Source organism: Crinia signifera, chromosome 4, assembly GCF_055691185.1.
Source record: "Crinia signifera chromosome 4, ASM5569118v1, whole genome shotgun sequence".
Taxonomy (NCBI): domain Eukaryota; kingdom Metazoa; phylum Chordata; class Amphibia; order Anura; family Myobatrachidae; genus Crinia; species Crinia signifera.
In genome coordinates this window covers 287,088,948-287,115,167 of record NC_139220.1, presented here as the reverse complement: position 1 = coordinate 287,115,167, position 26,220 = coordinate 287,088,948, and the positions used below count along the sequence as shown (strand labels likewise).

Genomic DNA, 26,220 nt, shown 5'->3' with positions numbered 1-26,220 from the left:
TGTCTTGTATGAACTGCACGTTTGAGATCTCCCCAGAGTGGCTCAATGATATTGAGGTCAGGAGACTGAGATGGCCACTCCCAGTGGCGCACGCAGGGGGGGATTCTGAGTACCCAGAAACCCCTCCAGGAATCTAAGGGCCCTAGCCTGAAAGCTGAGGGTCCCCACTTTCCATGGGTACACGAATTTTAAAAATCGTCCCTGGGGAACCGGAGATATCTCACTTCAAAGCGGTGGTCCCCATCCAAGCCTGTTAATTGCTCTTTCCAGTCAGATATTTCAGGTTCTGTCAAAGACTAATCAGATTGTCTTTCCATGCGGACTCACTTACATCGGAAAGACGCAATGTAAATTTAAGGACAGAATGGCTGGTCACCGCTCTTCCATTAAAGCTGCGTTGAAGAATGGGAGTAGTGACCAGCCAGTCGCCCGGTATTTCCTTGAAAATAAGCATTCACTTACTAGTTTGCGATACCGCATGATAGACCAGGTTAATAGACCAAGTCGCGGCGGTGATCGCAATAGATTGTTACTGAAAAGAGAGGCTGAATGGATACACCGATTTGATGTGATCTTGCCAAGAGGGCTCAATGAATATTTATCGTTTGCTGCTTTTTGACTGTTTAATGATCATGTTTACATTTTGTATCAAATTGCTCTCATAGTAACATATATGCATTTATCGTTCTGTCTAGCTGTTTTTAAACTTTTTTCTTGTTTTTTCCGTTTTCTCATTGTAACTTTATTAGTGTGATGTATGTACATTGTGGAGGGGGCGGTCAGCTGACGTCAGGTCCTGGTGATTGCCGGGTGTCGCCTGCTGCTCCCTCCTCCTGATCACCTGTAATGTTATTTAAAGTTTTTTCACTTTTACCTCTTTGCATCCTGACGATAGTGCCAATAAAAGGAGCAATGAGACGTTGAAAATATGACACTGTACTGTCGTTTCTGATATTGAGAGTCCTAAGTGCCGCACCTTTGTTCACATATATATATATATATATACATATATATCAGTACGGCCGGGCACTCACTCCGTGTGGTCGTCCGCCCTGGTGCCTGTCCTGGTGAAGGTATTGCAGGTAAAGAAAGACTGGCACTCCTGGGTCTTGGTGTAACAGTGTATTTAAAGCATGGAAAAACCAACCAACGTTTCGGGGCAGCACCCCTTTGTCAAGTTGTAGGTGTAGGATTCGTGGTTGATCCTAAAGTGGAGCCGCACACTTTGTGGGACTTTTCGGACATTGTTGCATTTAAGGACTTTTGGACTGAGTGCGCTGGGTATACCATTCATATATATATATATATATATATATAGTATATAATATATATTTCATAACAGACTATATATATTTTGAATATTGTTGTGTGTGTGTGTGTATGTGTGTGGGGGCCACCAATATTCATCTTGCCTCCAGGAAACTGGGACAAACTTACGCCACTGGAATAGCGTGCGACTATGAATCCGGATATGGACAGGATAGTGTGCAACTGTAAATCAGACACAGATTGTATATGTAATATACTGTTTATACTGTACATAGGGTTAATGGCACACTAATAGTTGCTTCATCTTTGCCTTGGTGCCTTGAATCAGAGCTTAATCATCACTGACATATTTGTGTAACTCTTGTCCTTGCTCCTGCTGGCCCCCTGTAAATGATGTTGTGTTCTTATCTGTGTCGTTACAGCACACCATCCTTCACGCAGAAGCATTTCAACAGCATTCTGGACCCTGCCCAGCTGCACACATCATATATACTCAGGGGTAACATACCCTCACCATCTAATCTGTCACTGGCAATACACTGGACATAAGCACCTACAGACCTCCAACAGACGTAGACCCATCATCTGTACATTCCACTGAGACTGCAGACACTTGGCAACTACAGACACCCAGTATATACTGAAGTGAGAACTACTGAGCATCTACACCCAGCATCCATACCCACGTCTGTTCTAAGTCATGCTACCTGCCACATTCAAGCTCTGTGCTGGGATATCCTACCGACATCTGCGCAACATGACAGGTAAACAGATGTAGAGGTCTTAATGCTGATGGATGTAAGGGAGATGTGTCAATGGAGGGCCAGGGGATCCCCAGATTATTTATAATCACTCGTTTTCTTTCTGATCTTCTCATCTGCTGTATCTTCGGAGCAGATCATTTTGTATATTTCCATGTGAGATTCTTGCTTTATGGTCTTCAACTGAACATTGTTTTTGTTTTAAAAATTAGTCAACTTGATAAGTCAGCCTCACTGATCTATGTGCTGTCAGCAGTTATCCACAGAGGCTGGTGGTGATGCTTTTTATGGCAGGTCCAGTGCTACTGATCAGAAGAAATCTGGGGGATATTCTGGTTCATTCGCTCTGACGCGAATTCGCATCCTTGCAAGTAAACCAGGTTGCGCTTTGCGAATGGTGGTACACCGGCCCACCATTCACACTTGCAAGCGCACGCGGCAGTGCGAACCAACCAGAATAAGGTCCCTTATGGAGGTGTTTCTTGTATTTGTCAGTGGGATACTGAAGGATTTAAATGTAATGAAACCACTGCATGTTCTTTTGTGTACCTATATCACTGTGTATGTCGTGGCACCCTGGGGTGCCTCAGGACACTTGCAGGGGTCTCCTGGGTTGGCGGTCCAGGACCAACTAAAATTATTTATGATGAATGCAATAAACAAAACCAGTGCTATAGGCTGCCAGTCATAAACTTTGTGGACAATCAGTGGCAAATCCCGCCCCTTACCACATAACTGAACCTAAGGATGACATAAAAATAATGTCTACTTCATTTTAATTCTCTACAATTTTTGTAGCCTAGGGATGCCTGGGAAATATCTGATTCAAAAGAGTTTGGGAACCACTGGCCTATATCCTAGACATGGATTTCCCCATGATGTTTCGGAGTGTCCTTCCGTTCTGATACAATATTTGTTTTATATGAGAAGTAGTTTTTGTAGCTTTTACATAGTATGTGTTATATATATATTATTATGTTAGGATCCATTTTACCTACCGTTATATTTTTAATTGTCGGATGAAACTTGAGCATCCGGAGGAAACAAAAGCACAGGGAAAATATACAAACTCCATACAGTTACTGATGTGGTGGGAATTGAACCCATGACCTCAGTGCTGTGAGGCAGTATTGCTAACCATTACACCATCCGTACTGTCTGTATTATTTATATAATGTGACATTTATACAAACTGTGTTATATAGTATATGTAATTTATATAAGGGGGTACTTTTTACCCGGGCCCGGGTCTGTTGGGGCCCAGGTCCCGCGCCCCCTCCCCACTGCAGAGATCGGTGCCGGATGACGCTCCCACAGTGGGGATCCCGACAGTCAGTATCTCGACGTCGGGATCCCGACTGCCGGTGCTCCGACAGGGGGAATCCTGACTCACAGGGGCTATTCTCCCTTGTGGGGGACTATGACCCCCCCAAGGGAGAATAGAACCTGTGGTGAGCGTATCGAGCCACCGGGCCCGCAGCACGGTGAGCGCAGCGAGCCAGCAAGGGGCTTCTTTGAGCTCACTCCCCTGTCAGAGCACCGGCAGTCGGAATCTTGACGATACTGACTGTTGGGATCCCCACTGTCGGAACCCCATACCACAACCGCAGAGACCGGGCAGTCGGGGTAGAGAGAAAGGCTGCCACTGAGCGGGGGAGAGAGGCAGCTGCAGCAGCAGCCTGTGCGGTGGCACCCAGCCTGCACCCCCTGCAAATTTTTTTTACAGAGGCATGGCCATGCCCCCACTCATTTGGCCACGACTCTCCTGTTGACCACGCTAGTTTTTAACCGGGCCCGGTGGCACTTTTAGTGGCCCTGGTTGTATTCAGAAAGTCATAAGCTTCCCAACGAAATATCACAATGCATGAAACAAGAGAAATAGCATGGACCCTTATGGGCTCGTCCGATTAAACCCATCTTCAAGCTTAGATTGTCCCTTTAGTGTGCAAAGTTTGAAGACGATTAGTTAAAGCGTTCAGGAGTTATCGTGGAACATCCGTATGTATGTATGTGTAATGTATATATAATGTGCCATTTATAGTATGTGTAATGTATATAATCTGCCATTTATATAGTATGTGTTAGTTATGATGTATGCGTAAATTATATAATGTGCCATTTGTATATTGGGCCTAATTCCAGTCCGCTCGCTAAGCAGCGGTCATTTGCTGCTTAGCAGGCGGATAAACGCTGTCTGCCGGGCGAATGCCCACTCCTTGCCAATCCTTTCAGGAGCATGCGAATAGATGTGTACGCTCACACATCCATTCATATGTGAGTGAATGGAGAAAAATCATTCAAACAACGGGCACTGACATTGTGTGACATCAGCCGCCCGCACTGGGTAGGCTTTGCCACGCCTGCATTCGCATGGGGACGCTCAGCGTTTTCCTGGGTGCACCCACCGTTTTTTGTGGGCACACCCAGGATCCCTGGGCGTCCCCATGCGCTAGCTTCCTGTCCACCCCGATGTCTGCAAAAGCCTCGGCGACTGTGAAAATCACCAATGGCATTTGCAGGGGGGGGGGGGGCTGCACATGTGCATTAACAGGCATGCACAGTCCCCAAAACATCAGAAGCGGGCCGAATTCGAAAAAAAAAAATAATGAATGTGAATCACCCCTCTTTTGTGTAATTTATATAATATGCCATTTATTATTATTATTATTATTATTATTATCATCGTTTATTATATGGCGCCACAAGGGTTCTGCAGTGCCTGACAATACACAGATGAGCAAAAGAACAAAACAAGAAAATAGTGATTTACAGTACAAATGCAAATTAGGACAAGTACATGGTAAATAAAAGACATCTGCAGCAGCGGACACTGATGCAATTATAACAGTGGCAGAGATATATTCTTAGAAAAGCACACGAGGAGAGAGGGCCCTGCTCGTTAGACCTTACATTAATGTATATAGTATTTGTTAGTTATATAGTATGTGTAATTTATATAATGTGCCATTTATATAGTATGTGTTGTTTATATAGGATGTGTGATATATATAGTATGTGTGATCCAATGTTGTGGTAAATAAATGCATTTCTATGTGATAGTTGCTGGACTCACATGACACAGTACATAGCCTATGGGCAGTAACTAGGGTTATTCTAGTTCACTCACTAATGGCCAGATGTATCAAGCTTCAAAAGTGATAAATTGGAGAGTGATAAACAAGTAGCCAATCAGCTGCTACCTGTTATTTTTCAATCCCAGCCTGTAACATGACAGGTAGGAGCTGATTGGCTGGCTGTTTATCACTTTCTATTTTATCACTTTGTGAAGTATATACATCTGGCCCTTAGGCACAATCGCGCTCTAATGGACAAAAAGATATGTACTGCAGGTGGGGCTGATGTAATACCTGCAGAGAGAATTAAGGTCCATACACACTGAGCGACTATGACTATGTATGATGACAATCACCGCTGCGGGGACAGCCGCTCAGTGCATACACACTGAGCGGGTTTCCCACTGCCCGGCGCCGACGGAGGGAAGAGAACGCAGAGCTATGCAAAGCCATCCTCAAAGCCGCTCATCTGCATCTGCAGATGAGCGGCTTTCCCAGTGATGATGCGGGAGCTCACCGCTCATCGCTGGGCCATAAACACTGGGCAGCTTTCAGCTGAAAGCCACTCAAACCTGCTGTTTTGAGTGGCTTTCAGCTCAAAGTCGCCCAGTGTGTATGAGCCTTTAGATTTGGGGGCCCATACACACTGGGGAGTCCGTGAAATGTCCCAGGAAGTCTGGGAGTCTCACGGACATTCCAGGAGAGTTGGCAACCCTGCCTTTAATTGGTAATGTGCTTTACTGACACATTGCTCTCTTCTGGCTGTGACACACACACACACACACACACACACACACACACACACACACAGACTTGTAGGGTGTCAGGAGTGAAATCTATGTTCACCATTCTTTAAAACAAATTATCAGTGAAACCAATTTTCTATTCTAAATAGTACATTGTAATAAATTAGTGGTTCTCAACCTCAGGAGGGTAGGGGGCATGTGGGAAGCTTGCCTGCCGGGAGGGGGGCCAGGAGCGGGAACACATTTTTTGGGAGGGCTAAGCATCCCTGTTTTAAAATAATGTACCCATTAACAACTTATAGCGCAAACCCTACACATCAAATTCACATCACAGTTTCTTGATGGTAGGCTGTTGATTGGTACGACCGTATTAGGAGATAATTTGTTAGGGGTCCCCAAGGTTTCAACTGTCTCGGGGCCTCCACAGGATATAATCCGGAACTGGTCAATGCCAATTTTGTGCCTAAAATAATTTTCTGTCAATACTAGTGTTACAGATATATTTGTGTTATTATCTCTGTAGGTCTCAGAAGGACAGCTGCTGTCGCCCTCTCACATGAACTGGAAAAGCTATCTCTAGTTGGACCAGGACCCAGTCAATGGATAAATCAAGTCAGAAGGAGAAGTTCCTTATTGAGTAGGTCCCTTTCCTCTTCCTCTTGTATGGCTCTTGTCATTGTATGGGCGTGGGAACAGCCAGCCAGTCACCATAACCAAGGCTGGTAGCTGTGTGTTGTACAGTTAATTAAATATTTCTATTGTCAGGTTCCAGACTAGAAGAGAAGATCTATAATGAGCTTGAAGTGTCCTACATAAAACAGGGAGAAGAAGCACTTAAGAAGTCAATGAGTATCCTGAGCGAGCAGGACGGGTGGAAAGTGGAGATTGTGGCGGTATGACACTATGTTTTTCTACCTTAAAACTGATATCACTAAAATTGGCACCTTGTGGCTCTCTATAGCCCTTATTCTGGTTCACTTGCAAAGGCAAATTCCTTCTCAAATGGACAAGACCATGTGCACTGCAGGTGGGGCAGATGTAACATGTGCAGAGAGAATTAGATTTGGGTGGGGTTTTTACTTCAAAGTGAGATCTATATTGCAGTGTAAAAATAAAGCAGCCAGTATTTTCCCTTCACAGAAACAAAATGACCCACCCAAATGTGTCCCCTCGCGGGGCTCGCTGCGCTCCCCACGCTTCGGGTTGACATGGATAGTGGGGGGAGGGGTGTTTAAATTGCATTGCATGGCATCGCATGCGATTTGTGTGTGATGCGATGTGATCCACAGCCAGGGGTACCATGAAATTTAACAAGTACCATTGCATTGCATCGCATGCGTATGCATGAGATGCAATCTCTACGCCGGCATACATAGTCAAATTGGGCACCGTGATAATACACAAGTACCACTGCTACTTACATATGATAGGGCCCATGCAGAGATGCACTTTGGCCTGCTTGCTTAGTGAAAAACCCACACACTAGTTGTGGCAGCAGGGACCCAGACCCGGACAAAACCTCAGAATGCCGGACCGGACATCAAACTCTGCAGTCGGGAGCTTGTAGTGTCCGGTCCCTGTGGTGTCCCGTCCTGGGGGTGTCTTGTTCGGGAAGATGCCTGTGATAGCTATCACCAGGGACAGCCTCCCTGTGTGGTCAGGACCGTTCCAGTTTTTGCTACATGCCCGGACCATACAAGGAGGCTTTATTCTCCCCCTCCTCCTCTCCGTGGTTACAGCTGTCACAGGCAGCCCCCCTCCCCCTCCAGGACACTCCCAGACAGGACACCCCCCGAACTGGACACTACAAGCTCCAGAATGCAGAGTTTGATGTCCGGTTCAGCATTCCGGGTTATTGTCCGGGCACGGTTTTCACCCATACCCGTGGCAGCACACACATTAGTAGTGGCAGCACCAGTGCCAGACTAAGCCTTCAGGGGGCCCCTTGCACTTGTCATTACTGGTCGAAAACTGCATGGGAGAATATTACACTGTCAAAACACAGTAAAGACAGTATAAACTTGGTCAATGGGTAACTGCAGGGGGGAGATATACATATACATACACACATACATACATACATACATACATACATACATACATACATACACACACATACATACATACATACATACATACATACATACATACCACATGAAAAGCCTGTGTTTGTCCCTCTGCACCTTACTCTGTAGGACTGTAGGAGACCTCACAGTCCCAGTGCTGCCTCTGATTAAAAACCCTCCCATGACTAGGCTGCTGCTGCTGTCCTCCATGGGCCTGAGAAGCATGTAATGAGCTCCACCAATCAGAGCTCAGCACAAACCTCTCAGCCTCTGCAATCTTGTGCAAAGTGTCATGGGACTTAGTCAACTCCCAGTAATGCACTGCACACTTGTGCAGTCAGTGTGCCTTGGCACCTGATGCTCAGCACAATTAATCATTGTCACATTGGCAGATAGGCGAAGCTGCAGCACTCCCATGCGCAAACCTTTAGTTAAAAAATAATAATAATAAAAAAAAAAAAAAAACATGCCAACCCAGGGGTACTGACCCCTTTTGCCCCTGCTTTAATCCGGCCCGCGATTAGGGACATCATTTTTTCACGTGGGTTGTTTAAGTTTATTTACTAAGATGGGAGTTCGATCGGAGTAAGATGGGAGTTCGATCGACGATGGGGGGGTGATATGTAATAGGATGAGAGATTCAGAAAGTGAGAGATTTGGTAAGAAATTTCCAGTTTTTTTAAAGCGGCAATCATTTACACTGCTATCAAATTTCACCTGGGATGTTGTTATACGCAATCTATTTATTATCTTCTAGAAGGTGCTAAATATGAAGTACATTTTGATTGGTTGCAATGGGAAACATCCCATCTTAGTAAATTAACCTTTTAGAGCTTATGTTTGTGCCTGCTGCACCAGTCCAACTTAGCATCAGTCACATATATTTAGTACACCAGCATGTGGTCATTGGTAAACATGTTTACCCTTTTTAGAAGTTAAAATACAAGAACACCTTTTTTCCCACTGAGATTTATAGAAACAGTCACAGAAACAGATTTCCACACAGTGTTTTAATATATCAGCTATCATCGATGTTCTGCGTCTCTGCGTGTGGTCTGCACATCTAATTTCTATGTTTGCCTTCTATAGGAAAATGGAGATAAAGTGCTAAGTAAAGTTCTCCCAGACATCGGAAAGGTCTTTAAGCTGGAGGCCGTTGTAGAGAAGCCTCTGGATAATGTGTATGGAGAACTGGTGGACAACATGGAGAAAATGGGGGAGTGGAATCCTAATGTGAAGGAAGTGAAGGTAGGAAAACTGGAAAATTCCATAGAAGCAAGCAGCTTGTTATTAGGCGTGGCCATAGATTTTTTTTTAAACATTGATGACCAATGGTAATCACTTTTACCATTGATGGGGAGTGGGACAGCCAGATGGTTTCCCACCATCGGTGCTACCTCTCCAAGGGGTCCAGACACTTAGCCTAGGTCTGCCACTCGCGCCTGGCCAAGCTGGTCCTGGGGCTCAGATTGCCTTCAACTCTGCTCACTAAAGCAGGGGTGACCATTAGTGGGCTAAATCATCATTGGTTCCCTTCATATGGTTTTTACACCATAGAGGATATCCAATAATGGTGCCATTAATGGTGACCATCAATGGCCATCCCTACTTACAGTATTATTATTACTTCCTGCTCACTTACCAACTTCCTGTTCAACTGCTGATGAGAATGACCTCTGTAGAGAGCTGCGACAGAGACAGATTAAAGGGCACATGGGCCTGGATCTGGAGAAGACCAAGTGCCTATTGGTAGAAGAACAGGAGGTGCAGCGAGTGCTGTTTGGTATTAGCCCTAATAGCTCCCGAAATAAGTACAAGTTTAAAAATGACAACATATTTGTTAGGAAAATTTAAAGTATAATTTTAATATACAGTATATGATTCATGTTCAACTTACTGCCCAGTTGGGCAGCTGGTCATCATTATGCTGTTCTCATGGGCATGTGGATGCCTAGAGCTGTAGCCTTGTCTGTCCCATTGTTAATCTGGCTCTGTCTGCACAATGGCCTCTATTCAGATCTGACCGCAGTACACATTTGTTTGGAAAATGGGTAAAACCATGTGCACTGCAGGTGGGGCAGATCTAACAGATTTGTGTGAGTTATTTTGTTTCTGTGCAGGGTAAATACTGGCTGCATTATTTTTATACTGCAATTTAGATTTCAGTTTCAACACACCCCACCCAAATGTAACTCTCTCTGCACATGTTACATCTGCCCCACCTGCAGTGCACATGGTTTTGCCCATTTTCCAAACAAATTTGTACTGCATTCAGATCTGTATAAGGGCCAATATGTGTGAAGTATAAAAGTCTGTATGTGCTGCCATCTACAGGTTACAAAGAGTTCCAGGAATACTGTATGAGCAGGGGCGGATCCAGGATAAAATGACAGGGGGGGCACCATGGTAAAAGAGGGTTTAGGTGGGGGAGGGCCAGTGTTAGTGGTGCCAGTGCACATGCTAAGAGAGCGGCAGAGAGAGGGTGGCAATGAGATTAAAAATAGGCCCTGGCATTTAAAGTTCACAGGCCCACCATGGCAACAAAAGTGAAGGATGTAGTTGGATTGCCACATGGATTGAGCCAAAATTCTCATAATGCCACACGGATTGAGCCAAAATTCACATAATGCCACAAGGATTGAGCCAAAATTCACATAATAACACACGGATTGAGCCAAAATTCACATAATAACACACGGATTGAGCCAAAATTCACATAGTGCCACATGGATTGAGACAAAATTCACATAATGCCACAAGGATTGAGCCAAAATTCACATAATGCCACAAGGATTGAGCCAAAATTCACATAATAACACACGGATTGAGCCAAAATTCAAATAACACACGGATTGAGCCAAAATTCACATAGTGCCACATGGATTGAGACAAAATTCACATAATACCACACGGATTGAGCCAGAATTCACATAATGCCACACAGATTAAGACAAAATTCACAATACGCTTCATAAACAGGGACATTGTCCACCAAAGGCACGCATTAAACATTTACACCAGGCATGTCCAATGTTGGCCCTCCAGATGTTGTGAAACTACACATCCCAGCATGCTTTGCAATAGTTTTAGCATTCTCTAATAGCAAAACTGTGGCAAAGCATGCTGGGATGTGTAGTTTCACAACATCTGGAGGGCCAACGTTGGACATGCCCGATTTACACCATAATGTCCATTGCACGTTAAGTTACACGGCATGATGTCCATTATGTATTATGCCAAACACCATAATTCCTATTAAAAATTATGCTACATACAGTAAGTGCTGCTTATCTACATGCTCATTGCCAGAGGTTCCATGCTTGTTGCCATGTGGGATTACATGCTCATTGCCAATGGGGAATACATGCTCGTGGTAAATGGGGGACAGCCGCCGCCAGGCAGAAGTGATAGCCACTGACAGTGGCAGAGCCTGGCTGTATTCCGAGCACTGCAGGTCCCAGCTATTTGAAATAATACCCATTTCACACCAGAAAATGCATTCCCAGGTTGGCCCCTTTTACACCAGCCTAGTCCCTGCATTTTCTGGTATGAGGGGGAGAGAAAACCACCCCACCCCCCTTTAACCAGTTATCTCATTTAACCGACTATATCTTCGGAACTAACTGACCCATTTACATGAGACAAGTATCATATTGAAGAACTTTTGAGTGGGCTTTGAATGATTTTGGGCCAGTGAAACTGGAACGTTTGGTTCCAGAGTAATCTGCCCTCAAAGAACATGAACAGCCATGAAATTACATTTCAAAAAGAAAAAAAATCGATTTACACGCTATATCTCTGGAACCGATTGACCGATATGGACCATCCTGGTATCATATTGAAGGCCCAGCAATTTGGAATTCAATGACATCAACCACAAGCTCCTGTGATGCCAGGGGGGGAACTGGCAGCCATCGGAACTGGGTGGGGGTCGGAATTGACGGGTCCCATATTATCCTATGGGGAAAAAAATGTTACAGCTTTGCCAGGCGGAGCTGGGCTCGTTGGAAAGCTCTGGTCCTCATCTACAAATTGAATGACAGGGGGGGCACGTGCCCGGGTGCCCCCCCCCCCCCCTGAATCCGCCACTGTGTATGATTATGAGCATAAGGGGTACATTTACTAAAGCTTCTAAAAATTAAAAGATGTGATTCTATCTATCATTTTATAGGATGCAATAGAGAAATGAAAGACAGAATCTCATTGGTTGCTATAGGCAACATTACCTCTTTCCAGTTTTAGAAGCTTCAGTAAATTTAGCCCATTATGTTCTAACTGTTAAATTTACTGGTATCCTCCTTTACCATTTAAGTGCCAACATCTGTGAGAGATGATCCAAAAATCCCCTAAAAATGCCAGCGTCGCTCACATTTGTTATATAAATGAAAATAACAAATGTTGTGTAAGAATAGATTATATTTCCTATATTATGTAAACATGACAGGTCATTATGATGAATAAAAATGTTTGCTTAGCAATTTTCACACCTATTTTGACAAATTCACTTGGCACAATGGGTTAATACTCCCCCTATGGGTCTAATATTGGTATAATTAGATTCAGCAAGTGAGCATGCGCCTCTCTTTTCTGGAAGGATTAGGATGTTAAGTACTGTGACCTATCATGATTAGGCTGTTATCACAATGATGCTGCCTCTTTATACTCAGTTTGTGTTTCTTTTGGCAAAAACAGGTTTCATATCATTTGATATATTTATTTCCTTGGCACATTATCAGGATGACCTTGCTGTTGCTTTTCTCTGTAAAGAACATTCCTTCTGTCTGCTATGCTGTAATCTCAGTCATTATTATCATTGTGATGGTCTGGTTACTCGGTTTTATTTTCTGCTTGCATTACATATAATGTCCTGGGCTATATGCTGACAATGGCAGATATTTGTCAGTGATTAAATGACAGTGTAGCCTAATGGGGCCCACACACATAGCGATTTAGAGGCGTAAGCTATGGCCCCTACACACGGAGCTACATTGCTCCGTGTGTAGGGGCCATAGCGATAGCGATGCGCGTCCGTGCGTGTTACAATCGATCGGTGATTAATATCCAGCATGCTGGATAAATCTAGTTAATCGCCGGGGTCAACAGGGTCAGTGTTCTCAATGCAGAACACTGACTCTGACAGAATATTCAGCACACAGCGCTGACACATCGCTGTGTCCTGAACGATCTAGCATCACTCAGAATGCTCAGCAGTGTTGCTACGTGTGTAGGTCACTTCTGTCTACCCTACCAGAATGGCCGGGAGGCTCCCGAAAATCGGATCCCCCTCCCAGCACCCTGGAAAGTTGGGCAACCCTACCGGATACCGCCGAAACCACCCGAATCTCCCTGGCCGTGGTGGTAAATTACGGCGATTGACAGCTTTTCAGGGGAGGGGCTAAAGATGCAAATAGCAACGTTTAGCCCTACCTCCTCCTCGAAGACCCGCAAATTGGGGGATTTAAATGGAGGGATTTGTGGAGCGCTCAAAAGATTAGTGTAAATAATATAAAAATTCATTAAGTATACAGCTAATAATAAATTTGATCAATTGGGTATCACAAAATATGAATTCATTTAATTATCACATAAAATAAGAAGAATAATAAAAATACAATTAATATAGATGCACATAAAATTTTACATAAAACATGAATATATTGCACTTAAGAGAGATCTTGAAGGGCATACAGTAAACCACTTGTTATTAATTATGACTTAATAAGGACAATGGACACTTAAGTGAGTGCCGCTTGTTCCAAGATGGTGCTCTCCTCTTGTTAAAGGTTTGTAGTCCCCACGTGGGATGATGGAATGGGGGGGGGGGGGGGGGGGCTGGGGTATGGGGGAGATCCGGATTCAGCTGGTACTTGTGGGTGTCCAATTTTTCCTGCTGGAGACCTTGATCTTTGATTCCACTGGTGGGCAAGATGGAAATACCTCACTTCACGAAAAGAAGGCTCCAGAAATTAGCAGGTGGTAAGTTACCCAATTTGTACATCCAGTTTAGGGGTGCCGGCAGGATATGTGGTGAGTCCGTGGGGGACAAGAGGAGTCGCTGGTTCAAGGGGAATAAGTGGTGGTATCCAGAGTCCAGACAAGGGTTAAACCTGACGCGTTTCGTTGTGCTAAAGATACCTTTGAGAAAGTTGTCTTAGCACAACGAAACGCGTCAGGTTTAACCCTTGTCTGGACTCTGGATACCACCACTTATTCCCCTTGAACCAGCGACTCCTCTTGTCCCCCACGGACTCACCACATATCCTGCCGGCACCCCTAAACTGGATGTACAAATTGGGTAACTTACTACCTGCTAATTTCTGGAGCCTTCTTTTCGTGAAGTGAGGTTTTTCTATCTTGCCCACCAGTGGAATCAAAGATCAAGGTCTCCAGCAGGAAAAATTGGACACCCACAAGTACCAGCTGAATCCGGATCTCCCCCATACCCCAGCCCCCCCACCCCCCCTTTTCCATCATCCCACGTGGGGACTACAAACCTTTAACAAGAGAAGAGCACCATTTTGGAAAAAGCGGGACTCACTTAAGTATCCATTGTCCTTATTAACTCATAATTAATAACAAGTGGTTTACTGTATGCCCTTCAAGATCTCTCTTAAGTGCAATATATTCATGTTTTATGTAAAAATTTATGTGCATCTATATTAATTGTATTTTTATTCTTCTTCTTATTTTATGTGATAATTAAATTAATTCATATTTTGTGATACCCAATTGATCAAATGTATTATTAGCTGTATACCTAATCAATTTTTATATTATTTACAGTAATCTTTTGAGCGCTCGACAAATCCCTCCATTTTTTACCTCGTACATACCATGTTAGGGGATTGAACCTCCCCTCTGTGTGAGCAGCCCACAAAACGACTCACCCGCCAAGCGCCTTTATCACCTGGTGGTGATCCCTTTGCTCCAAAATTGGGGGATTTGTCTTCTACATCAGGCCCCGCCCACGAAGTGCTGATGACAGTCTCCTCTCTGGGCTTCTCTGGACTTTAAAAGTAGGCAACCCTATAGCATGTACGTAATGAGGCTACTAATTATCCTTTCTCAGAATAGTGTTACTCACAATAGGTTTATTTAACAGCACAACAATGACACAACAAATCAGTGTCAACCACCTGACGGAAGTCTTATTAAGGGTACTAAGCTTGAAAAGTGATAAAATGGAGAGTAGTAAACAGCCAGCCAATCAGCTCCTACCTGCCATGTCACAAACTGTGTTTCAAAAATGACAGGTAGGAGCTGATTGGTTGGTGGTTTATCACTCTTCATTTTATCACTTTTCAAAGCTTAGTACATCTCACCAGTAGTTTTATAAATAGATGTTTTAATATTTTGTAAAAACAGAAATCTCTCGTGACCAAACATAAGGTCATCAATGTAATTAAAATAATAACTTCCACAATATATAATTTTCAGTAAATGTGGTGGTGCCACTTATCCCGTAAACCAGTGGTTCCTAAACTCGGCCTCAGCGCACCAACAGTTCAGTTTTTTTTTTAACCTATAAGGTTTCATTCATATTTTTAAAATAGAACCAGGCTCCAGGCTTTAAGGATATGCATGGTTGAACACATAATTAAAAATGACTGTGGTAATAATTAAGTCACCTGTGTGCAAGCATGGTTGTCCTTGAAACCTGGACTGTTAGGCTGGTTTCACACACTCCGGCTCCTGCCGAACGGTGAAATCCCGCACGGCCAGGGAGCCGTGCCGCACACATTAGTTGTGAATGGACACTATTGTGTCCATTCACACGGGACGGCCACGGCCCGGCCACACGGTTGCAGCCGGATCCCGCCACTGGAAGGGACGGCTGCCGGGATGTGGCCATCCCCTCCATGATAAACCTCTGTGTGCGGCACGGCTCCCTGGCCGTGCGGGATTTCACCGTCCGGCAGGAGCCGGAGTGTGTGAAACCAGCCTGATGCCGGTTTCACACACTCCAACTCCTGCCGGACGGCGAAAACCCACACGGCCAGGGAGCCGTGCCGCACACACTAGTTTATCATGGAAGGGATGGCCACAGCCCGGCAGCCGTCCCTTCCAGTGGTGGGATCCGGCTGCAACCGTGCGGCCGGGCCGTGGCCGTCCCGTGTGAATGGACACAATAGTGTCCATTCACAACTAATGTGTGCGGCACGGCTCCCTGGCCGTGCGGGATTTCACCGTCCGGCAGGAGCCGGAGTGTGTGAAACCAGCCTTAGGGTGCCTTGAAGACTGCATTGGAGACATGCCTACTTTGCTATTGTTTCCCTCTCTCTGGAAGATGTCTGGAGAGAAGGTGGGCGTGGTCAGACAAACGGTGTCATTAGGCCCTACCCCCTTCAACAGGAAATGCTGCTATTTTATCCATTTTGCATTGAGGCAAGGCCATTAGCTCCTGGGGGGTGCAGGGGGAACACACACAAAGCTGGAAGTCTCCAGCAGGAACTGATGCCCTATTAGTCAGGCTGATGTCACTATAGTGACATCATTCCTAGCTGTAGCACTAGTCAGAATTAACATTGAAGAAGACAAATGTATGCAATTGTGCATTTTAACAATCTTAATGCCATCCAGAATAGTGTTAGATACCCTGAACTGCCTGTCAGAACAAAAGCAGCGTCCCTTAGGAAAGACGTCATATTCATGGAAGGAAAGGTTATGTCTGCACAAGTTAATAACATTCTCTGTGGGAGATTAATCCAGCCATTATCCCTCCTGGGGTGTCTGGCCTGATTTCCAGGGTTTCTGTCCTGTTTTCCTATGCGGTTTCCTTGGTGTGATATTCTGCTCCACTAAGGTTAATGCTGGCAGGTGTCTTGTTGTTAATACATTTATTTTAATTTTCAAACATATATTGGGTCTGATTCAGAGTTGATCACAAATGCAATATCTTTCTCAAATGGGCAAAACCATGTTGCCCGGCAGGTGGGGCAGATTGTTTATGCCAGTGGTTACCAAACTGTATGCTGTGGCACCCTGGGGTGCCTTGGAACCCTTGCAGGGGTGTCTCGGGTTGGTGGTCCAGGACCAATTCAAACAAAATATTGTCAATGTAATGGGCAAAACCGGTGCCTGTGGCTGCCAATCATGAATGATGTGGCCAAAGTTTGGGAACCACTGGGTTATGGTATATTAGATCTACAGTATCTAGGTCTACATTCAAAAAGCCGCCAACTATTGGTCGACAGTCAAAAGGTCGACGGTCAATAAAACTATCTGGTCGACATGAGTTTTTCAGGTTTATTATGTCTATGTCTGCAAAGGTGGACATGAGCACTGTATAATATAAGTGTACCGTGTCCCCTTGCATGGCTCGCTGCGCTTGGCACACTATTATAATCTAACTCTATGCCCATGTGATTGGTTAAGTGTGAACAAGTCGGTTTTTACCAAATAAATCTTTAAAAACTCATGTCGAACTTTTGACTGTCGATTTGGGTGAGTTATTTTGTTCCCGTGCAGGGTAAATACAGGCTGCTTTATTTTCAGACTTCAATGTAGATTTCCGTTTGAACAAACCCCATCCAAATCACTCTCTCTGCACATTACATCTACCCCACCTGCAGTGCACATAGTTCTTCCCATTTGAGAAAGATTTTTTTTTTTTGCGATCAACTTTGAATCAGGCCCAATGTATAAAAGCTTGGAGGGTGATAAAGTGGAGAGAGATAAAGTACACACCAATCAGCTTCTGACAGTTCTCAGGCTGTATTTGAAAACCAACAGGAGCTGATTGGCTGGCACTTTATCTCTGGTGAAGTGATAAAGTGGAAGGTGATAACACACCAGCCAAGCTGCTCCTAAATGTTACTTTTCAAACCTAGCCTAAACTTGACAGTTAGGAGGTCATTGGCTGCTGCGTTACCACCGTTCCACTTTATCACTTCACCAGGATTCATACATCTGCCCCATATTCCCCAGCGGCTTTGGCCACATAACTAGCAATCACACGTGTCTGAGGTGGTACAAAGACCAGGCTGGCAGCTTTCTCTACACTGGGGCAGAATTTTCCAAACTCCTTTATTACAGTAAAATATTTAAGGATATCCATGCTTGAGCACAGGTGACTTAGGGCCTGATTCAGTCCTGATGGCTAGGCTGCATATATACAGTATGCTGATATTAGAATCATATTTCTATGATATGATATTCATATTCCCTATGAATCATATTTCCTCCCTTTGTGGACGGAGATGGACGAAATGGTGGTGGGTGATTATGCCAACCGCCCGCACCAAGCAGACATGGACACTCCTGCGTTTGGAGGGGTATAGTGTCCTGTACAGGCCGTGGAGGTTGCACTCCTTGGGTAAGCGTGCTATAAGCAGCATCTCTCACTTGAAACGAGATGTACTAAGCCTTGAAAAGTGATAAAATAAGGAATGATAAACCACCAACCAATCAGCTCCTACCTGTCATATTTCAAACACAGTCTGTAACATGGCAGTTAGGAGCGGATTGGTGGGTGGTTTATCACTCTCCATTTGATCACTTTTCAAGCTTAGTACATCTGGCCCATGAGGTGGGGCAATTTACCATGTTGTTGTTACTCCCTGTAACAACATGGGTAAGAGGTAGGTAGGGGATGCGGTCATTTGGTCTACTGCATTATGGTCGACAGTCATTAGGTCGAATTTATTAGGTCGACATGCTAAAAGGTCGACATGACTCTAGGTCGACATGGGAAAAGGTCGACATGATTCTAGTTCGAAAGGTCATTAGTTCGACAAGGTCATTAGTTCGACATTGTCTATGTCGACATTCACAAGGTCGACATGGAGTTTTTCACTGTTTTTTGAGCCAACATGTGCCGACAGGCGGTATTTCATGCCCTACCATCCACTAGGGCGTGGTGGGAGAATAAAATAGTGTGCCGAGCGTAGCGAGGCACCGTGCCCGACGCATTGCGAGCGCAGCGAGCGATGCGAGGGGATGCAGTGCACTTTAAACTGTGTCCATGTCGACTGTGTTGACATTCAGGTAAAATAACAGTGAAAAACCCCATGTCGACCTTGTGAATGTCGACATAGACAATGTCGAACTAATGACCTGTCGAACTAATGACCTTTCGACCTAGAATCATGTCGACCTTTTCCCATGTCGACCTAGAGTCATGTCGACCTTTTAGCATGTCGACCTAATGGATTCGACCTAATGACTTTCGACCTTAATGCAATAGACCAAATGATCCCAACCCGGTAGGTAGTCCTGTTAAGTGGTGAATCTGAGAATAAAGGTGACAGTGGGGAAGGCAGGTGCATTATGGGCAACCAAACAAAGTCTCCATTATGTAAGGCTAATGGTGTGTACACACGGTCAGATGTGCCTTAAGATACTATCCACGATCCGATCGGATCGGAATCAGATCGCAAGGCACATCCGATTTGCATACAAGTCTGACTATATAGTGCAGATCGGCACTATATAGTCAAGGCAGACAAGACGCGCATCGGGATCGGATCGGGATCGCAAGGGTAAAACCCTTGCGATCTGCATCCGATTCGATGTTGACTATATCGTCAACATGGGAAGGCAAATAGTACCGTGTGTACACACTATAACCGATACTCATAGCAACTCATTGTATGCGACCGAAGGAGAACATCCTACAAGTTTAAATGATAAAGAAATCATACTTATTAACCATTATGTATTAGATGGTCTTAAGACTCAAAATCCCAATAATAATAATTATAAAGAGAGATAATGGACTAAAAACAATAGCTTGACAAACTTGTACATTTTCACAGCCATGCTTCTTAAGTCGTCACCTAAGATGAACATAAGTCTTGTGTGTTGCTATAGTGATGTTTTATCTGAGTAACCTCTGAACATACTTAGAAAAACAAAAAGAGAAAAGAAACTCGGTGGGGTGCACGCTAGTACCCCAATCTACTGTTGATATTTAATTTTTAATAGGTTTTTGATTGTTTTCCAATGTAGGTAAAGTGAAACCCTTAATTAGTATATGAAATGATATTTGTAGCCTGCGAATATTTATAACATTGTATTTATTGTGCCAGCAGGAAGGATTATTGACTATTCCTTATGAAAATTGCCCATCATATCTCCTTATTATCGATGTCCCATCGATGTTATCAATTTTCATTCCCAATTGGGTGGATGATAAGGATATAATGATAGGTCAACATAAGATCGTACATAATTCAAATATATATATATATATATATTTCTAGCATAAAACTGTTCCTGGGTACCCACCAGCACGATGCTGCATGCGAGCGGGTCGTCACAGGGGCAGCTGACCCGCACAGAAAAAGCCCCTGATGTGATCGCGATCCAATCGCGACCCGCACCCACTACAATGGTCGTTTCTGAGATCCTACCTGCAGCAGGTAGGATCTCGGAAAAGACCTAACGACCCGCAGGGCCGCGCATCGGATCGGGATCGCATCAAAAGGGCAGCTAAATGACCCAAAACACAGCCGATTTACATACATTTGGTCGAGATTGTATCTAAATTGGCTCGTTTTGGCCCATATCGTACTGGGGTGTACCCACCCACACATCTGTATCTGTGTTACACATTGCTCTTGTGGCTAACAGCATGTAGCTAGTTTGCAACAATGTATTGCTAAATACTATAACTAGACAGATGAATTACACTGTAACACTGGACAGAATTCTTGCAGGCCAATTTGTCTGCCTCTTCTCAACTGTTTGTAATATAAGCAATCTTATTTCACAGTCATTTTCTCAAAATGCCAGGGATATCGCCAGTAGCGTAACTATAAATTTTGCTCGCCCCTGCCAAAAAGTTTGTGGCCCCCCACCCCCCCCCCCCCCTCCAGGCTCCTCTCCAGCATGTTTCCCCAGCGATGACGTCACACACATAACGGAGAAGCTAAAGCAGGAGAGAGGAAGAGAGACCAGCAGACACTGCTGCTTCCCTTGGCTCCAACGCATCACAGGCCGCCCCAGCACGCACATCCACCCGCCCATCCTGTACACAGTAGCCAATAGCTGGCTCTGTGTACAGTCAATTGAATCAGTGGGGGGATTTGTCTTCTCTGCCATGGCCCCACCCGCGCTGCAGCTGACTCGCCTCCAGTGCTCAGTCAGTGGGCAGCGGCAGACAGCAGCATGTCAGTGCATTGAGTGGTTGCCGGCGCCCACACAGACCCTGCTGCTGCTTGCTCCCCCAAGCAGCTGCTGGGGCTGCCTTACAGTAGTTACGGCACTGGATATCGCTTTAACACTGTGCAGTAATTGCACACTGATCACAAGAACTGCTCCCACCAGTTCAGTAGCCGGGATCTCTGTGATGTTTTTACACAAGAATCATCAGTCTCCAATCACCTTACTTGCTGCACCCAATAATATATGTATATGCCTATGTACTCTCACATTGAAAAGGCAAGAATTTGGAATTTATAAGTGAACAGGTATTTAAGCAATCATAAGTGCTGCAGCTTGTTATTCATACATACCTCCCAACATGACCCTCCCCAGGAGGGACACAATGCTCTGCTCCTGGACTTTCCTCTTCATGTATGATTGCCATCACCTGTGGTGAAACACCTTTCGTATTAGTAAACCTGTTGAAAACAGGTGATGGCAATCATACATGAAGAGGAAAGTCCAGGAGCAGAGCACAGTGTCCCTCCTGAAGAGGGTCATGTCGGGAGGTATGTTCATACATGTGGCATTTTTAGCATCAGCATAAATGGCAGGGAACAATAAGTGAAATAGTTGAGCTAAGATAAATTAATGGGTGCAGCAAGTAAGGTGATTGGAGACTGATGATTCCTGTGTGGAGATATGATGGGCAATTTTCATAAGGAATAGTCAATAATCCTTCCTGCTGGCACAATAAATACAATGTTATAAATATTCGCAGGGTACAAATATAATTTCATATACTAATTAAGGGTTTCACTTAAATTTACCTATATTGGAAAACAATTAAAAACCTATATAAAATTAAATATCAAACGTAGATTGCACCTCACCCGAGTTTCTTTTCTCTTTTTGTTTTTCTAAGTATTGATGTTCATAACTGGGGGGTGCACCACTGACCACCACTTGATAACTTAAGGACCTAGGGTACAGCAGTATATAGTGATGTAAATTTGAGGATTCCTCTGTTATGATAGTCAGTTATGACCCTATCTTCCCATAAATAATCAATAGGAGAATAATAGTGCAGATCCCCCCAAAAAAACTTCCTCCTCGTTAACCTCTGAACATAGATGAGACACAAGGAAGGCTCCAGAGGAGCAGCTGCAGCACAGTTCAAAGTTCAAATAGGGGAGCTACACCCACTGCCATGTGAAACTGACTCCCTGGCAGTTGGTGTTCCTCCCTTAATTTGAATTCTGGACTGTGCGGCAACCCTACCTCTGGAGCTGCCGATGATGAGGCAGTTTCAAACTAACCCCCTCACATTTTCTTGCAACCTCATCCTAAATGGGTGTGGTATAAAACATCTACACTGTCTAGGTAGGAAGACCCCATATAATCGATATGAAATAGAGCAACATGGTCAAAAGGTCCGCAGGTAAATGGTAGACAGTGGGTACAGGCTTAAAAAGTAGGCAGTGCAGAGATGGGTCAGTGAGGCTTACATCAGAAATTTACCAACCAATCGCCACACCGGCACAACCATAGCGGCTGTCCAAGGAGAATGCAGGGTCCTTACAAATGGTAAATACAATAGGACAAAAGGGAACAGCGATATGTGATAAACATATCATTGGTTAAATTAAAATATAAGTACATTTTATTAATCACATTAAGTATAGAAAAGATAAAATATTTGTCTTCTGCGCAGATTCTCCAGAGGATTGGAAAGGACACGATGATAACACACGAGAAAGCAGCAAAGACTGCAGGGAATATTGTGGGCCCCAGGGATTTTGTGAGTGTCCGATGCAACAAGAGGAGAGGGTCCACCTGCATCCTCGCGGGGATGTCAACAAGATTTGGAGGAATGCCGGACCAGAAAGGGTATATTAGGTACATTCAGTATAAATTTACATTATAGAGTGTAAAATGTTACGTCGCTATGTATAGATATACTAAATACCCTTATATATGCTACATTCCAGGGCAGAAAATGGGCCCACATGTATGGTTCTACACCCTGTGCTAGAAGACCCATCAAAAACCAAACTAACCTGGCTTCTCAGCATTGACCTGAAGGTACGTTCCATCTACATTGTATTGCTACTATTACATACACTAAATACAAACATGTCCTGTGATTATAATGGAGTTGTGACCTACACACAGTGAAGGGATCCATTTTGTGTGCTGAACCAGCATGCAGCCTATCAAATGTATTCATACCAGTGACATCACCAAGTTACTGCTTGAATACTACTCATGGGTACATTGCTCCCCATTGCTGCAATTGTGTTTCATAAATACTACTAGTACCTGCCACATGGTCCATAACACCCCACATGCCCTCAGATGCCATGTCTTCTAACATGCCACTCTGATCACCCGCCATGATATCAGACTTCTCTACATGCTCTTTACATACGCCACAGACCTCCCAACATTTCATGTAATGCTCTCAGACCTCTTCCTAATTCATGCACTTTTACTTTCCCTACAAGTTGGCAAGTCATGCTCCCTGCCACTCAGTGATTGGTGCTTTGCACTACATGCTCCGTCATAGACCATGGCCAATTGGAACATTTTGGTGGCAATTTATTTTATATGACCAAATGCAGATGCACACATCCATTAATAATTGGTTTGTTTAAATAATTAGTTTAATCTAAAAAGGATCAGTCAGACATTGACATTTGTTTATTCACCAATCTACCGAGGCTTAGGCACTGCAAATGTCTTGAAATGAAATGTAATGTATAAGCCTCTATAGGATAACAATGTAATCATACATAAATTGTTGTTGTTTCTTTGGAACGTTCTATGTTTGGTGTGGATAGATTTGTATTTTTCCATTTGGGAATAATCCACTTTAAACAAAGCCATTGCTTTCAGTGTATGGTGCATCCTGCCAGCAGTTGTTACCACTGAATCCACTTTAAACAAAATGTAAAAAACGAATAGTATATCTAAAATGAATAATAAAATGAACGACAGGAATGTTTATGATAAAAGCTCTTAGCAGTAGCAGTAGGCAGTCCAGACCTTCCCCATCCAGTCAGTGGTGTGACAGCGACCTTGGCAAGAGATAAGCCTGGGGTGAGGGCCACTGCACTAAATCACTTTGATTTACTCTTTAGTTGCTTATTGCCATATTCTTGGCCTGTGCAGCCTGCTAAATATATATCCACAAGGTCGAAATGCGTTTTTTTTGCTGTAGACCTACTTGGTTCATACTTTACTATCCAAGTGGGCATAAAGGGGTAAATGTATGAAGCAGTGATAAGGGAGAAGTGAGCCGGAGTAGAAGTGGCCCATAGCAACCAATCAGCACTGAAGTAACATCTATAATTTGCATAATATAAAATTATACAGAGCAGCTGATTGGTTGCCATGGACCACTTCTCCTCCCTTATCGCTGCTTCATACATCTACCGCATAGTGAGAATATAATAATGCCTGAAGTGTGGCGAGCCATGCGAGGTGATGCAGTACTTATATGGTGTCCGCGTCAAGATATGTCACCACTAGGGTGACCAACTCATCCCTTCAATTCCAGACACATATTAATTACACAGGTTCATGGCAGTTTAAAACCAGGTGAAATGGAGTATTGAAGTCAGCCAGCCACAGAACCTGTGTAATTAATATGTGTCCGGAATTAAAGGGATGAGGTGGTAACCCTAGTCACCACTGAATGGAAGCAATTGCTTTCTGGGTATGGTGTGTCTGGCCAGTATTTGTTCCCATTGATTGGAAGCCATTGCGTACAGCCATGTGCTTTTATCTATGTATTCACGTAATACTATATTTTCTCTCTCACAGGGGTGGCTGCCAAAGTCTATCATCAACCAAGTTCTGTCCCAGACACAAGTGGATTTTGCCAAACATCTCCGTAGCCGAATCACCATGTCCTCCCCCAGCCTCTCACTCTGCTAACCTTACATCTTTTACATGTTCCTAATCTATGACAGCTGCTCCAAGATACTAAACCTTGTTGCATAAAATGGCCACCAGTGTAGCATTTAAGGAGTATTTTTAAACAGTATTATAAGCCTCTGAAACATATTCCTTATCAATTGTATGTAAGATTTCACTATAATGGACTTCCTGGAAGAAACATTGGTCCTAATTCAGACTTGATCACAGGGCAAATTTGTTCTCAAAATGGGTAAAACCATGTGTAGAGAGAGTTAGATTTCGGTGGGGTGTGTTGAAACTAAATTGCAGAGTTAAAATTAAAGCAGCCAGTATTTACAGAAAGAAAGAAAATGACACCCAAATCTATCTCTGACGTTACATATGCCCCACCTGAAGTACACGTGGTTTTGCCCTGAGATCAGTTCTGAATATGCCCATTGTCCTGTCAAGGCACAGTGTAGTCACCCATTTTGTATGCTGATCCCTATCCTAGTGATCAGTGAAATTTACCTAGGCATGCTGTAATAGTTTCTAGTTAGGCTACATTCTGAGAATATAATAACAAAATGGCTGCCTTCACAATGTGAGGGCAATTCAATTTTGTATTCCCCATCGATTTTTTTATGCATTGACTTCATTTTAAAATCTTCAAAAATTTCCATTTCTTCCTAACCAAGTAAAAATAAAATAAAAAAAATAAAACCGTTTCTAGGTTTTATAGTTGCAGTGGCTTGAAGTCTCCTAACAAATTATAGTTATGAAAAGTTTATCCAGATAAAATGGTGCACATTTGTTGCAAAGTGATTGGAATAGCCCTGGGGTTTTCAAACTCAGTCCCCACACAATTTTCCATGTCACCCGGCAGGTGCACAGGTGCATTTATGACCCATTGACACATTTTAAAAGATCCACAGGTGGAGCTAATTATTTCACTTGTGATTCTGTGAGGAGACCTACAAAACATGCACTGTGAGGACCGAGTTTGAGGACCTGTGGAATAGCCATTTCATCTGACTCTGTAACACCTCTGCCTTACAAACAATGGAGGCATCTATTTTGCAAAAGCAGTCTTAGAAATTGGCTATCAACAAGGAAGCACACTGATGCTTATTTGATGCTACTTGTTTCTCATTAATGGAAACTGCATTTTCATAAAGTCATATTTCATTATAAACTAGTGAATTTATTGGCTACGATTTCAAGAATGTTAATTCAGTCACAAAATGGCTGCCTTGATTGGTGCACCTTCATGAACACATGGAAATTGGAGATTTACTTATTTGTGGAAAATGTA

The 26,220-nt window shown here is 43.8% G+C and overlaps 1 protein-coding gene across 1 annotated transcript; it reads left to right on the top strand.

Moving 5' to 3' along the window:
• The first annotated feature begins 1,740 nt into the window (after nt 1-1,740).
• STAR (steroidogenic acute regulatory protein) lies at nt 1,741-26,220 on the top strand. The gene is made up of 7 exons (XM_083179878.1): nt 1,741-2,033; nt 6,374-6,487; nt 6,616-6,743; nt 9,006-9,164; nt 22,717-22,901; nt 22,994-23,087; nt 24,831-26,220. Exons 1-7 carry the CDS (start codon nt 1,970-1,972, stop codon nt 24,942-24,944), a joined length of 858 nt encoding a protein of 285 aa, XP_083036004.1. The 5' UTR covers nt 1,741-1,969; the 3' UTR covers nt 24,945-26,220.

Bases quoted from the DNA above. Each gene is read 5' to 3' on its own strand.
- STAR (XM_083179878.1), top strand. From the start codon at position 1,970: ATGCTACCTGCCACATTCAAGCTCTGTGCTGGGATATCCTACCGACAT. The intron at 9,165-22,716 runs GTAGGAAAACTG...TCTTCTGCGCAG, and splicing joins CTAATGTGAAGGAAGTGAAG to ATTCTCCAGAGGATTGGAAA. The intron at 23,088-24,830 runs GTACGTTCCATC...TCTCTCTCACAG, and splicing joins TTCTCAGCATTGACCTGAAG to GGGTGGCTGCCAAAGTCTAT.